Source organism: Dipodomys ordii, unplaced genomic scaffold (assembly GCF_000151885.1).
Source record: "Dipodomys ordii isolate 6190 unplaced genomic scaffold, Dord_2.0 Scaffold47, whole genome shotgun sequence".
Lineage (NCBI taxonomy): Eukaryota > Metazoa > Chordata > Mammalia > Rodentia > Heteromyidae > Dipodomys > Dipodomys ordii.
Genome location: NW_012267263.1, coordinates 11,463,174 through 11,477,288, shown reverse-complemented (window position 1 = coordinate 11,477,288; position 14,115 = coordinate 11,463,174). Strand labels below are relative to the sequence as shown.

General features: G+C 44.7%; 1 protein-coding gene across 1 annotated transcript; it reads left to right on the top strand.

Moving 5' to 3' along the window:
• The first annotated feature begins 6,165 nt into the window (after positions 1–6,165).
• Positions 6,166–8,941, top strand: Rpl39 (ribosomal protein L39). Its single transcript, XM_013019753.1, has 3 exons — positions 6,166–6,274; positions 7,536–7,639; positions 8,723–8,941. Exons 1-3 carry the CDS (start codon positions 6,272–6,274, stop codon positions 8,769–8,771), a joined length of 156 nt encoding a protein of 51 aa, XP_012875207.1. The 5' UTR covers positions 6,166–6,271; the 3' UTR covers positions 8,772–8,941.
• Positions 8,942–14,115: the final 5,174 nt, after the last annotated feature.

Genomic DNA, 14,115 nt, shown 5'->3' with positions numbered 1-14,115 from the left:
CCACTTCCGGCTTTTTTCTTTTTGCTTATGTGGTGCTGAGGAATAGAACCCAGGGCCTCAGGCATGCAAGGCAAGCACTCTACCACTGAACCACCTTCCCAGCCGCTTTTTTTTTTTAACTGTATTTTTTTTGTCTTTTTTTTTTTTTTTCGGTACTGGGGATCAAACCCAGGACGTTGCACTTGCTAGGCAAGCGCTTTGCCACTGAACTACATCCCAGCCCACCTCCAAGTTTCTTCCACTTCTTCCTTCCTTCCTTCCTGTCCTGGGGCTTGAACTCAGGGCCTGGGCACTATCCCTGAGCCTCTTTGTGCTCAAGGCTAGTGCCCTATCACTTGAGCCACAGCACCACTTCCAGCCTTTTCTAAGTAGTTTATTGGAGATAAGAGTTGCATAGACTTTCCTGCTGGGGTTGGCTTTGAATGGTGATCCTCAGATCTCAGCCTTCTGAGTAGCTAGGATACAGGAGTGAACCACCTGTGCCCAGCTCTTCCACTCCTTTATTCACTTGGCAAACAAGCATTTGCTAACCACTTGCTATATATGTCAGGTCCTGGGGGTCAAGGACTCAAGTCCTTGTTCTCAGTGAACTCATGGTCTAATGGTGTCAAGAGAGAAATAGAAAGAATAAAAGCATGGGCTGGGAATGTGGCTTCATGGTAGAGTGCTTGCTTAGCATGAATGAAGCCCTGGGTTCAGTTCCTCAGTAACACACAAACAGAGAAAGCTGAAAGTGGCACTGTGGCTCAAATGGTAGAGTACTAGCCTTGAGCAAAAGAAGCTCAGCGACAGTGCCCAGGCCCTGAGTTCAAACCCAGGACTTGCAAAAAAAAAAGTGACACTATACTTTAAAAAAAAAGTATGGATGCTTAACAAGAAATGTACTCATTGCCTTACTTGTAACTGCTGCAACCCCTCTGTACACCATCTTTACAATAAAAAAAATTTAAAAAGTATGGGAGCTGAGTGCTAGTGGCTCATGCCTATAATCCTAGCTACTCAGGAGGCTGAGATCTGAGGATTGTGGTTCAAAGCCAGCTCGGGCAGGAAAGTCCATGAGTGAGACTCATCTCCAATAAACCACCAGAAAAGCAGAAGTGGCGCTGTGGCTCAAGTGGTAGAGCGATTGCCTTGAGCTGAAGAGCTGAGGGATAGCGCCCAGGCCCAGAGTTCAAGCCCTACAACAACAACAAAAAAAAAGGAAAGTGGTTTTTTAGGGGTTTTCTTTGTTGTTGTTTTGTTTTTATTAGAAAAGCCAGGTGCCAGTGGCTCTCAACTATAATCCTAGCTACTCACAAGGCTGAGATCTGAGGATCTGTGTTCAAAGCTAGCCTAGGCAAGAAAGTCAATGAGACTTATCTTCCATTAACCACCAAAAAAGCTGGAAGTGGAACTGTGCCTCAAATGGTAGACAAAGGAGCTTAGGGACAGTGTCTAGGTCCTGAGTTCGAGCCTCAGAATTAGTACTGAAAAAAAAAGGAGAGAAAGAAAAAAATCATGCTGAAGTTGCCAACATCTACAGTAAAAAAGAAATATTCTGTCTTGTAAAAATGTTAAGAAGACAATAGAGACTCGGGGCTGGGAAGGTGGCTCAGTGGTAGAGTGCTTGCCTTGCATGCCTGAGGCCCTGGGTTCCATTCCTCAGCACCACATAAGCAAAAAGAAAAAAGCCGGAAGTGGCAGTGGAGAGTCTCAGAGCATAAATCTTCCCCCCTTCCCATGCTGCACAAATAACAGGGGGACTACTGAACACAGTAGTGACACAGAAATGTATTTTGTCACATTTCTAGAGGCTAGGAGTCAGATCAACATGTGGGCTGCTCTTGGTTTCTCCTTGAATTGCAGAAGGTTAACTACTTTTCTCACAATGTTTTCTTTGTGCTCTTACCTCTCTGGTACTGTCCCTGTGGGTCTTTAGTCACTTCTTAGACATTACAGCAAGTCTCTGTTTACGTTATTACATCTCTATCTTCAAATACAGTCATATATTGGCCTTCAGGTATGAGCCACTGACACCCGGACATACCAAGTTTAAGGCATGTAGTAGACATCTAAAAAAGTCAGGAAGATAGCAGGAGTTTGTAGAGATGCTCAGATTAGAGATACACATTTGTCATCAACTAAAAGTGATATTGAATGAGAACAGTATACACAGAAAAAAGAAGAAATCCACAATTAAATCTCAGGGTTCTCCAAAGATAAAAAAAAATCAGCAAGTCTGGGCACTAGTGGCTCACACCTGTAATCCTAGCTATTTAGGAGGCTGAGATCTGAAGATCACAGTTCAAAGACATCCCAGATAGGAAACTCGTGAGACTCATCTCCAATTAACCACCCCAAAATGAAGTGATGATGTGTCTTAAGTAGTAGAACTCTAGTCTTGAGCAAAAAACAGCTCAGGGCCGGGCGCAGGTGGTTCACACCTGTAATCCTAGCTACTCAGGAGGCTGAGATCTGAGGATTGTGGTTCAAAGCCAGCTCGGGCAGGAAAGTCCATGAGTGAGACTCATCTCCAATAAACCACCAGAAAACAGGAAGTGGCACTGTGGCTCAAAGTGGTAGAGCACTCACTTGAGTTGAAGAGCTCAGGGACAGCTTCCAGGCCCAGAGTTCAAGCCCCAGGACCCACAAAACAAAACAAAATACCCAGCAAACAGCTCAGGGTCAGTGCCCAAGCCTCGCGTGCAAGCCCCGTGTCAACAACAACAACAAATAAAGAGGAAGAATCAGCAAAAGAATACTGAGAAGGGCAAGCATTTGAGATACAGGGAAAACACAAAAAGTGACTTCTCAAACTGAGATTGAGACAGATCATTCATTCAGAAGCATTTAGCACAGGCCAGCCACACCCTAAACTCTCAGTAGTGATGATCCAGTAAGGGCTTATTATTGCTCTTTAAGTCATCAAAAACAAAATGCAGGCTTTGGAGGTGTGGATCAGATAGTGCCAACCAAAGAGCAAAAGCAGGTATCAGATACCAAGTTCCAGTTCTGTTCTTGGCCAAAAAAAAAAAAAAAAAAGAAAGAAAGGATGGGGGTGGGGTGGGGAATGCAGATTGGGCACTTGAGGCTCAAGTCTGTAATCCTAGCTACTCAGACTTGAAATGTGAGAATCAGTTTGAAACCAGCACAGGCAGGAAAGTCCAATTAACTGCCAGAAGTGGAGGTGTGGCTCAAGTGGTAGAGTGCTAGTGAATTGAGTGCCTAGGGCCTCAGTTCAAGCCCCAGTACCAGTGCACACACAAGCGTGTGCACGTACACACACACACACATTTTGGCCTTTTTATTTTTCTTTTTTTGTCTGTCGTGGTGCTTGAACTCAGAGCCTAAATGCTGTCCCAGAGCTCTTTTTCTCAAGGCAAGTGCTCAACCACAGCTCCACTTCTGGTTTTCTAGTGGTTAATTGGAGATAAGAGTCTCATGGACTTTCCTATTTCGGCTTGTCCTCAGATCCCAGCCTCCTAAGTAGCCAGAATTACAGACATAAGCCACTAGTGCCGGGCTAAAATTGGCTCTTGAATGAATAAAAATCCAAGTTAAGAGGCCTGCAATCTCACTTCAATTAGATCAAATTATGTATATGAAGAAGTTAGAAGTGTGGCTTGGTGGTACAGCACTTGTCTACCCTAGCTTGCAGCAGGCCTTAGGGTTCAGCATGGCTAAATAAATAAATAAATAAGGATATTAGTCTAAATTTAAAAAATCGGAGTTGGCATAATAAAATTCTGTTAAAATGGTCATCACTAAGTTGATAATGGTAACTGTTAAGTCAAAATGCATCATATGGGTTTTGTAGTATCTCTGTAGATTTAAAGTTCCAGCATCCATGGGCTGGGAAGGTGGCTCAGTGGTAGAGCGCCCTGGGTTCGATTCCTCAGCACTCCATAAGAAAAAAGAAAAAAAGCCGGAAGTGGCGCTGTGGCTCAAGTGGTAGAGCGCTAGCCTTGAGTTCAGGCCCGCGACCGGAACCAAAAAAAAAAAAAGTTCCAGCATCCAGTTGCTGAAGGAGAATATGAGACCGAATCTCGTTAGTGCTATCTCATAATCACCTGCCTTCATTTATTTATTTATTTTTGGTCGGTCGTGGGGCTTGAACTCTGGGCTTGGGCACTGTCCCAGCGCTCTTCAGCTCTTCAGCTCAAGGCAAGAGCCCTACCGCTTGAGCCACAGCACCACTTCCGGTTTTCTAGTGATTTATTGGAGATAAGAGTCTCAGGGTCTCTCCTGCCCGGGCTGGCTTTGAACCGCGATCCTCAGATCTCAGCCTCCTGAATAACTAGGAACAGGCGTGAGCCACCGGGGTCTGGCTTTGCCTTTATTATTATTTTTTTTTGTACGTGACTGGGGCTTGAATTCTGGGCCTCAAGCTCTCCCAGAGCTTCTTTGCTCAAGGCTGGCCTTCCAGCACCACAGCCAGATCCCCACTTTCAGATTTTTTGTTAGTCAAATAGAGATAAGAGTTTCGAGGAGTCTGTCTGCCTGGGGCTGGCTTGATAAGTTGATCCTCAGATCTCAGCCGAAGTATAACTAGGATTGCAGGCATTAAGCCAATCACATTCAGCTTCAATTGTAATATAAGATAAAGCCACCCAAGATTTGAGGGGTTTTGAGGGGGGGGAGGAATGGTTTTTTGTTTTTTTTTTGGGTCCGGTTGTGGGGCCTGAACTCTGGGCCTGGGCGCTGTCTCTCAGCTCTTCAGCTCAAGGCTAGCGCTCTACCACTTGAACCACAGCGCCACTTCCGTCTTTTTTCTTTTTGCTTATGTGGTGCTGAGGAATTGAACCCAGGGCCTCTGGCATGCAAGGCAAGCGCTCTACCACTGAGCCACCTTCCCAGCCCTGGGAGGGAGGGGGGATGGTTTTTGAGATGGGATATATAGCTAAGATTGACTTTGAACTCAAGATCTTCCTACTTTTTCAACCCTAGAATTCTGGGATTACAGGCCAGATCCACTATGCCCAGTTTATCTATGGTTTCTGTAACACTACTGTGGTATGTTGCCTACATCTTAAATAAAAAGGGTGAAACTTAATTTAGTGGAAATACAACTAATGGATTTTTTCTTGTTCAAGTTTATAGTGTGAACTGTGTAGATGGAGTTTTTTTTGTCGGTCATGGGGTTTGAACTCTGGTTTTGGGCTCTATCCCTCAGATCTTCAGCTCAAGGCGAGCGCTCTACCACTTGAACCAAAGCACCACTTCGGGTTTTCCGGTGGTTAATTGCGTAGGAGTCTCACTCTCAGACTTTCCAGGTCGAGCTGGCCAGCGATCCTCAGATCGCAGACTCCTGAGTAATCTCGGCTTACAGGTGTGAGCCACCTGAGTACGGCTTTAGATGAAGTCTTTATCTCAGATTTTAAAACCTTGCCTTGGGCTAGGTGCATGGTTTGCCTAGCAAGCCTGAGGCCGTAAATTCAAACCCCAGTACAGCCAAAAGGGAAAAAAAAGTATCCTATAGGGAAAACAAAAACAGAAACACAACCTTGGCACAATATCTGAGATATCTGCAAAAATAAAAATACTCGTTTCTTAGTTTTGTTTTCCTTTTGCAGTGCTGGTGATGGAACCTAAGCTTTATTGTATAGTAGGTCATCAAAAATTTGTGTCGTTAAGCTACTTCCTCAGCTCTAGTTTTGTTTCTAAAATGGGAAGGAAAAGATGAAAAGGGGTAATACTAACAAAAATACTAACATCACAAGCTGGAGGCCAATCTGGGCTACATATTGAGTTTCTATTTAAAAAGGAGAGGAGGGCTAGGCTAGAGAGAAGAGCTGCGAAGCCCAAGTTGAAACAGTAGCATTACCACCCCAAACCTTCCAAAGAAAAAGTAAAGCTGTTTCCGCAGCCAGCTCCTCCCGGACTGCCTAGCAGGGCGGGGCTTCCTCCTAAAGCAAGGGTCAAAGTCGCCGGCGCATACAAGTGACGTAAGCACCCTACGAATTGGTCCCACCCATTCAGTGCCCCACTTCCCCAGCTTTCGGAAGGGCGTCCACTTTACCACTTATCACCGGTTGTGTACTCCACCCATGAAAACGGGGTCCTAGAATCCTGACAGGCCCCGAGAACCTACTTACAGAGGTGAAGTCAAGAGAGGGTTCGCAACGGGCCCACGGAGGGCGCAGGCGCAGAGGATGGGGAGGTGCTGGACGCTGACTAGTGACGGTACCCATAAGCTCCACCTCCAGTTTCTAAACTTGTTCTTCCGGCGGCTTCTGGTCTCTTCAGCTTTTGTTCGCCATCGTGGTTACTGTGCCTTCCAGAGCTTCCCATCATGGTAAGTCTCATCGGCCTCCATCGGCCCCAAGGTCGCTCCCCGAGACCCGAGGCTTTCCCCGGCTCGCCGAGGCTGGCACGGAGCATCAAAGGGCCCGAGCATTTTAAAGGGTTTTTCAAGAGAAGATCAAATTTCCCTTTTTAAGTCGCTGGCCTACTGGGAAGCAAGTGAGGGACGGGACGGGGCAGCATTGGCGCTGTGCATCAGCAGGGCTGTGTGAGAGCCACAATGCTTCCCTTCCACCCGATCCAGTTGATTCTGGGCCAGGAAGAGGTCTAGGGACCACCCTGAGAAATTGTGTCCAAATCGCAAGCTGCCCTTAGCATGATGTGTACCAGGTCATGAGATGACAAGCTTAACCCTTTGTAGAGGTTTGACTAGGGGCTTTGGGCAAGGACATTGTGCGAACCTGAAGTAAAGGTCAACAGCACAACGATCGCTTCCCTCTGACAGTTTACTCTGGTAGTAAATATTATGTAATTGCTACCAAGGGGTTAGGCAATAGGCACAGAAATGTCTTTATATATATAAAAAGAGGGCTGGGAAGGTGGCTCAGTGGTAGAGTGTTTGCCTCGCATGCATAAGGCCCTGGGTTTGATTCCTCAGCACCACATAAGCAGAAAAAGCTGGAAGTGGCGCTATGGCTCAGGTGGTAGAGCGCTAGCCTTGAGGTAAAGAGCTGAGGGACAGCTCCCAGGCCCAGAGTTTAAGCCCCACAACTGGCAAATAAAAAGTACAGAAAAGGTGAGCAAGTTAGGAGATTTTCTGAATGTCAAGGACTTTGCAGCACTTTTAATTATCCCGGCAAAGTCTCTTATTTTGTGAAATATGGCACTGGAGTTCATTGGCTTGCAAGTAATTGGTTGTCCTGATTAATCCTATGTACTTTCCAGTTAAGTCGAGTTCCCTGGCCCTATATTCATTCCCAGCCGATCTGAACCTTTGGGTGTCCGCAGGGTAGAGACAGAAGGTGTCTCTGGAACAGAACAGGCTTGGATTTGATTCCTAGTGCTGCACATTATACTCTTGATTTTGTGCAGGTTGTTCAAGCTCCCTTGTTCTTTTGCTTAAATGATGGAAAATAAAGTGTCTGCTTCCAGAAGAGTTATGAGAACGAAAGGAGGCTGGGTAATTTAGTATTGAAGATTTTCTTGGCTGAACATCTCAAACAATGAAGTATTTGTTAGACTTCAGAGTTTGTAGCTTTTGAATCCTTTGTACAGGCACTATTGTCACTATAAATGGGTTGTTTCTCCTGCAGTCTTCTCACAAGACTTTCAGAATCAAGCGGTTTCTGGCCAAGAAACAAAAGCAAAATCGCCCCATTCCCCAGTGGATTCGGATGAAAACTGGTAACAAAATCAGGTAAGACCCTTGAGCTGTGTTTTGTTAAATTTACAGATTACTTTCTTTAGGGTTTACCCAATTGAAACTTAGATGTAATACAGTCAGTCCTCTGCCATTCTAAAGTTCCCTGTTTTTTAATGGTCTTCCTTGGTTTGTACACCACATCCATCCTCACACTTTGTGGACGTAGGGGTAGACACTGCTCCAGTCCTTGCTAATTTCCTGGTTAAGTCTAAACTAGAGCTCTGGAAGACTATTTTACCTCACTGTACATCCTGGTGAGAAGACCCAATTGGTTATTCTTTCTAAAGATTAGGAGAGTGCCCTCTACTGGAGGAGTTGAATGTATACATTTGGAAGAAAGTAGCTATGGGGGACCCTTCTCCCCAGCTCTTAGGACCAGGTAGACCTTGAGGCAAAACCTTTATTTCCAAAGTACTTTGGGGGCTGCTTTTGCAGAATGAGCTTAGCAGGTAGAACCTTCTTTTATTTGGCTTAACTTTTGTCTTTTGGTGTTGAGAATCCAACCAAGGGCATTGCACTTGCCTAGCAAGTGCTTTGCCACCGATGAGAAGAGTTTTCTTTAGCTTTGAAGTTGTGCTTCTGAGATAAGAAAAAATGAAACATGGTGTAGTTAAGTAGAACACTGCTGTTGTCAATGTTAGCCACTTGCTCTATGATCTCATGCATTTGGTTTTCTGTCAGCTATCGGGGGAACCAAGGTCTTGTACATGCTGAGTGCTGCACCATAGAGCTACAACCCCTTAGCCCTTCTTTCAACTTGTAAAATGAATCAAAAGCAGGTTGCAATTACAGTACTTCCTTCATCTTGTGGAAGTATTGCCATTATCCTGCTGAAAGAAAAAACATGTTGATTGTTTCTGAATTTTGCCTTTCTGAAGGTAAAATCATAACAGCTTGACATGGACATTTAGCTTGGTTTAAGCTCTGCAAATCACTCATTGTGGAATAAATATACAAGGAAGGTTTATTTGTTTTAAGGATAGTGTGTGAAGAATGTCGGCATCTATCAGTTCTGTTGAATCAAAAGTGGGTGAGGAGCTAGGCTATCTTTGTGATTTCTGGCTTCCTTCTGTGCAGGTACAACTCCAAGAGAAGACACTGGAGAAGAACCAAGCTGGGTCTGTAAGGAATTGCTTCAGATGCCCACATATTTATGCTCTACCATGAACCAATCAAGCTAAAACGTCAATACTGCCTGGACTGACAGTTGGGCATTTTTTAAATTGATTTTTCTTTGGTTATTTTAATAATGGGCACAGTAATAAACATGTAATAAACATTACATTTGAATCATCATATGTGGCTCTAGTTTTTAAACATCTCTGGTGGGTATGGATAAGAATTAGATGGGTTTTTTGTTGGTTGGGGGCCTGAACTCTGGGCCTGGGCTCTTCAGCGCAAGGCTAGCACTCTACCACTTGAGCCACAGCACCACTTCTGGCTTTTTCTGCTTATGTGGTGCTGAGGAATCGAACCCAGGGCCTCATGCATGTGAGGCAAGCACTCACTGAGCCAACTTGCCAGCCCCAAGAATTGGAATTTTAATTTCCAGGAACCATAGTGTTGACTTTCAAAACTCAGGAGCAGGGCTGGGAAGGTGGCTCAGTGGTAGAGCGCTTGCCTTGCATGCATGAGGCCCTGGGTTCGATTCCTCAGCACCACATAAGCAAAAAGAAAAAAGCTGGAAGTGGCGCTGTGGCTCAAGTGGTAGAGTGCTAGCCTTGAGCTGAAGAGCTGAGGGACAGCGCCCAGGCCCAGAGTTCAGGCCCCACGACTGGACCCCCCCCAAAAAAAACTCAGGAGCAAGCCATAGTTGGTAGCCATACATAAACAGATCTTGGAGATCAGAGTTTTGCGGATCCTGAGATCTCACCAGCACTTGGCTCCCTTCCCATTTGTTTGGAAGAGTATAAAATTACACCTCAAGACATTGCAAGGGAAGCAGAATCACAGGAAATCTGGCACTTGGTGTTCAAGTCTTCGGTCCAGTTCTGAATCAGCTATACGAACTATACCTGGCTACCACAGGTGTATAGGGATTAATAAGGCCTATAAAGGACTTAAACCTATCTGAGTAGGTAGGGTTTTAAACATAAGCCATAAGTTCTCACATGAGATACTTCCTCTGGCAATACTGGTATTCAAACTCAGGGACTTCTTATGAGGCGGGCACTTGAGCCATATCCCCATCCTTAGGACATACCCTTTTTTTTATGGGGAATCCTGGAGCAAACTTTTCTGCCTGGGCTTGCTTTGAACCATGATCCTCAGTCTCAGTAGCTAATATATGCATGAGCCTGGCTGACATACTTTAAATGTTTTTTATTGTCACTGTAACAGAGGGTTTACAGCTACATAAGTTAGGTAATAAGTACATTTCCTTTTGGACAATGTCACCCCTCAGGACATACACTTTTTTTGTCAGTCATAGGGCTCGAACTCAGGGCCTGGGCACTGTCCCTGAGCTGCTTTTGCTCAAGAATAGCACTCTACCACTTGAGACAGTACCACTTTCAGCTTTTTCTACTTATGTGGTACTGCGGAATTGAACCCAGGGCTTCATACATGCCAAGCAAGCACTCTGCCACTAAGCCACGTTCCCAGCCCAGGACATAGACTTGACCAAAGATTAAAATCCTTGATTTGAGCTTCCAGCCAGTTAGAAGCCCAAGCTAATATTGAATGTTACTTCTTTGCTGAGACTTAGAATGACTACCATTTTGTATCTGGAGCCACTGGGCTGGCTTCAAACTGACTCAAATTTCAGCCTCCTGAATGGTAGCATGAGCCACTAGTGCTCAGCATTATTTTTTAGGACATGGGATTTTGCTACGTATCCCAGTGTAGCTTAACTCTTGGGCTCAAGTGATTTTCTACCCTCAGCTTCCCAGGTGCTAAGATTATAGTTGCATGTCATCATGCCTGGTTGAAACTGTTCAATTAGGGACTGGGAAGGTGGCTCAGTGGTAGAGTGCTTGCCTTGCATGCATGATGCCCTGGGTTCAATTCCTCAGCACCACAATAGCAGAAAAAGTCCAAAGTGGCACTGTGGCTCATATGGTACAGCACTATCCTTGAGCTGAAGAGCTGAAGGACAGCACCCAGGCCCAGAGTTCAGGCCCCACAACCAACACCAAAAAAAAATCCTTAATCAGTTTCAATAGCTTTATAAACCAAAAACCTCAGGGCTCAGAGTGTAGCTCAGTAGTAGAGTTGTATGAGGTCCTTGATTTGATCACCAGCACTGACGTGGTAGAGTGCTTGCCTTGCATGCATGAGGCCCTAAATTCGATTCCTCAGCACCACATAAGCAAAAAGAAAAAAGCCGGAAGTGGCGCTGTGGCTCAAGTGGTAGAGCGCTAACCTTGAGCTGAAGAGCTAAGGGACAGCGCTTAGGCCCAGAGTTCAAGCCCCACAACTGGACCCAAAAAAAAAATCTTAATATATTCATAAAGCTGGGCCCTGGTAGCTCATGCCTATAATCCTAGCTACTCATGAGGCTGAGATCAGAGGATCATGGTTGTAAACCAACCCCAGAAGGAATGTCCCTGAGACTTCAATTAATCACCAGAAAACCACAATGCTATCCTTGAGCAAAAGCATTCAGGGACAGCGCCTAAGCCCTGAGTTCAACCAGACATGGGGGGCTTACATCCAAATCCTAGTTGCTCAGGAGGCTGAGATCTGAGGATCATGGTTGAAAGCCAGCCCACTCAAGAAGTTCTGTGAGACTTATCTCCAATTAGCTACCCGAAAACAGGAAGTGACACTGGCTCAAAAACTCCATACACTGATAGAGAAAATATTCTCTGTCCAATTATAGCAAAACCTTTTGTGTTCAGGAAGCTCAATGAAAGGATTTTGAAAGTTTTTACTACATAGAAATGAAAAATGAAAGCCGGGTGCCAGTGGCTTACATCTGTGATCCTAGCTACTCAGGAGGCTGAAATCTGAGGATGGCAGTTCAAATGTAGCCCAGGCAAGGAAAGTCCATGAGACTATTGTCTCCAATTAACCAGCAGAAAACCGGAAGTGGTGCTATGGCTCAAAAGCCTTGAGCAAAAGAGCTCAGAGACAGAGCCCATACCCAGAGTTCAAGCCCCACAGCCAAAAAAAAAAGAAATGAAAATGAGATAGAGCGACCTGATTGAAACATTACACAACCACACATGCATACATGTGTCACAACTTCATAGCAGTTCATTAGTTGGTGTAATTTTGTTTATAATGTGTCAGTTAAATAATTTAAAGTTTAATCAATCTAAAACACTTTTAAAAACCCTTTATGTGAGCTGGGAATGTGGCTTAGAGGTAGAGTACTTGCATAGCATTCATGAAGTACTGAGTTTGATTCCTCAGTACCACATAAACAGAAAAAGCCAGAAGTGACGCTATGGATCAAGAGGTGGAGTGCTAGTCTTAAGCAAAAGAAGCTCAGGGATAGTGCCCAGGCCCAGAATTCAAGCCCCCAGATTAGCAAAAAAAGAAAGAAAAGAGAAAAAAGGAAAAAAAAGAAAAGAAAAATCCTTTATGTGAATGCTTTGATGAACTGCATTGAAGGGAATAGAGTGATAAGGGAGCTCACAAAGCTTTGGAGGTAAGTTAGGCCTAAATTGACATCCAAAATCTTTCACTAAGCCAGGCCCTGGTGGCTCATACCTGTAATCCTAGCTGCTCAGGAGACTGAGATCTGAGGATCGTGGTTCAAAGCCAGCCCAGGCAGGAAAGTCCATGAGACTCTTATCTCCAATTAACCACTAGAAAACCAGAAGTGGCACTGTGGCTCAAGTGTTAGAGCACTCGCCTGGAGCTGAAGAGCGCTGGGACAGCACCCAAGCCCAGAGTTCAAGCCCCACCACTGACCAAAAAACAAAAACAAAAAAAACCTTTCACTAGCTGGGCACCAGTGGCTCACACCTGTAACCTTAGCTACTCAGGAGGATGAGATCTGAAGATCGTGGTTCAAAGCCAGCCCAGGCAGAAAAGTCCCCATGAGACTCAATGCCAATTAACCACTCAAAAACTGGAAGTGGCTCTGTGGTGCTAGTAGTAGAACGCCAGTCTTGAGCATAAAGCTCAGGAACAGCCCAGATCTTGAGTTCAAGCCTCATAATCTACCAAAAAACAACAACCTTTCACTTACTAGCTGGTTGGTCAGGGACTTGCTTAATCTCCCTGAGCAGGAGTAAAAGGGGAACTAATAATACTGTGCTATAGATTTGCTATGATACCAAAATGAGATAGTGTGTCAAAAGTGCTTAGCTGAGCTGGACTTGGTGGTGCTCACTTGTAATCCCAACCCTCTGAAGGCTGAATCAGGAAGATCATAAATTTGATGCCAGCTTGAATCATAAAATGTCTCAAAAAAAAAAAAAAGTAGGCCTAGCTTATCAGTACATGGTAGCAATTTGTCCTTAAAAATTCCTGAAACAAAGTTGTAACTAATGTATTCCCTTTCCTTCCGTTTCTTTTTTATATTTTGATAATACAGGGGTTTGAAATCCAGACCTTAAACTTGCTACTGATGAACCACACCCTCCACCCTTTTCACTTTAGCTGGTTTCTTTGTGTGTATGTGTGCTGGTCCTAGGGCTTGAATTCAAGGCCAGGGTGCTGTCCCTGAGCTTTGGTCTCAAGACTAGTGCTCTAACACTTTAAGCCACAGCTCCATTTCTGGCTTGTGGGTAGTAAACTGGAGATAAGAGTCTCACTGACCATGGGACCTATGTTTCTTTGGGCCTGGCTTATTTCACTTAATATAATTTTTTCCAAGCCTTTCCATTAATTTGTGGAGGGGAAGGGGAAAAACAAATAATTTAAATAGGGATACAGGTGGACTCATTGCAACAATGAGATGTACAAGTCCTTATATCGAAAACGAATTTTACAACTTGGTGGGGGGGGCAGGGAGGATTGGGTGGGGGGCGAGGGAGGATGGGAAGGGGTGGGAAGGGGAAACAAAGGAGGAGGCTACAATGCTTGATAAGAAATGTACTCATTATCTTGCCCATGTAATTGTAACCCCTATGTACGGTATTTTCACAATAAAAAATAAATAAAAAATAAAAAAAGAGTCACACTGACTTTCCTGACCCCCTTCTCCCTGGCTTTGAAATGTGAACCTCAGATCTCTAGCTAGAATGACAGGTGTGAGCCCCCAGTATCCGGCGTACTTTAGTTCTTTTTTCCTTTTTCCTTTAGTTGAGACTGAGGCTCAAAATAGTATATGTCCCCACTGTAAGATACATAAATATTTTTGTTTTTTGGTTTTTTTTTTTTGGTTCTGGTTGTGGGGCCTGAACTCTGGGCCTGGGCACTGTCCCTCAGCTCTTCAGCTCAAGGCTAGCGCTCTACCACTTGAGCCACAGTGCCACTTCCGGCTTTTTTTTCTTTTTGCTTATGTGGTGCTGAGGAATTGAACCCAGGGCCTTAAGCATGCAAGGCAAGCACTCTACCACTGAGCCACTTCC

Bases quoted from the DNA above. Each gene is read 5' to 3' on its own strand.
- Rpl39 (XM_013019753.1), top strand. The intron at 7,640-8,722 runs GTAAGACCCTTG...CCTTCTGTGCAG, and splicing joins AAAACTGGTAACAAAATCAG to GTACAACTCCAAGAGAAGAC.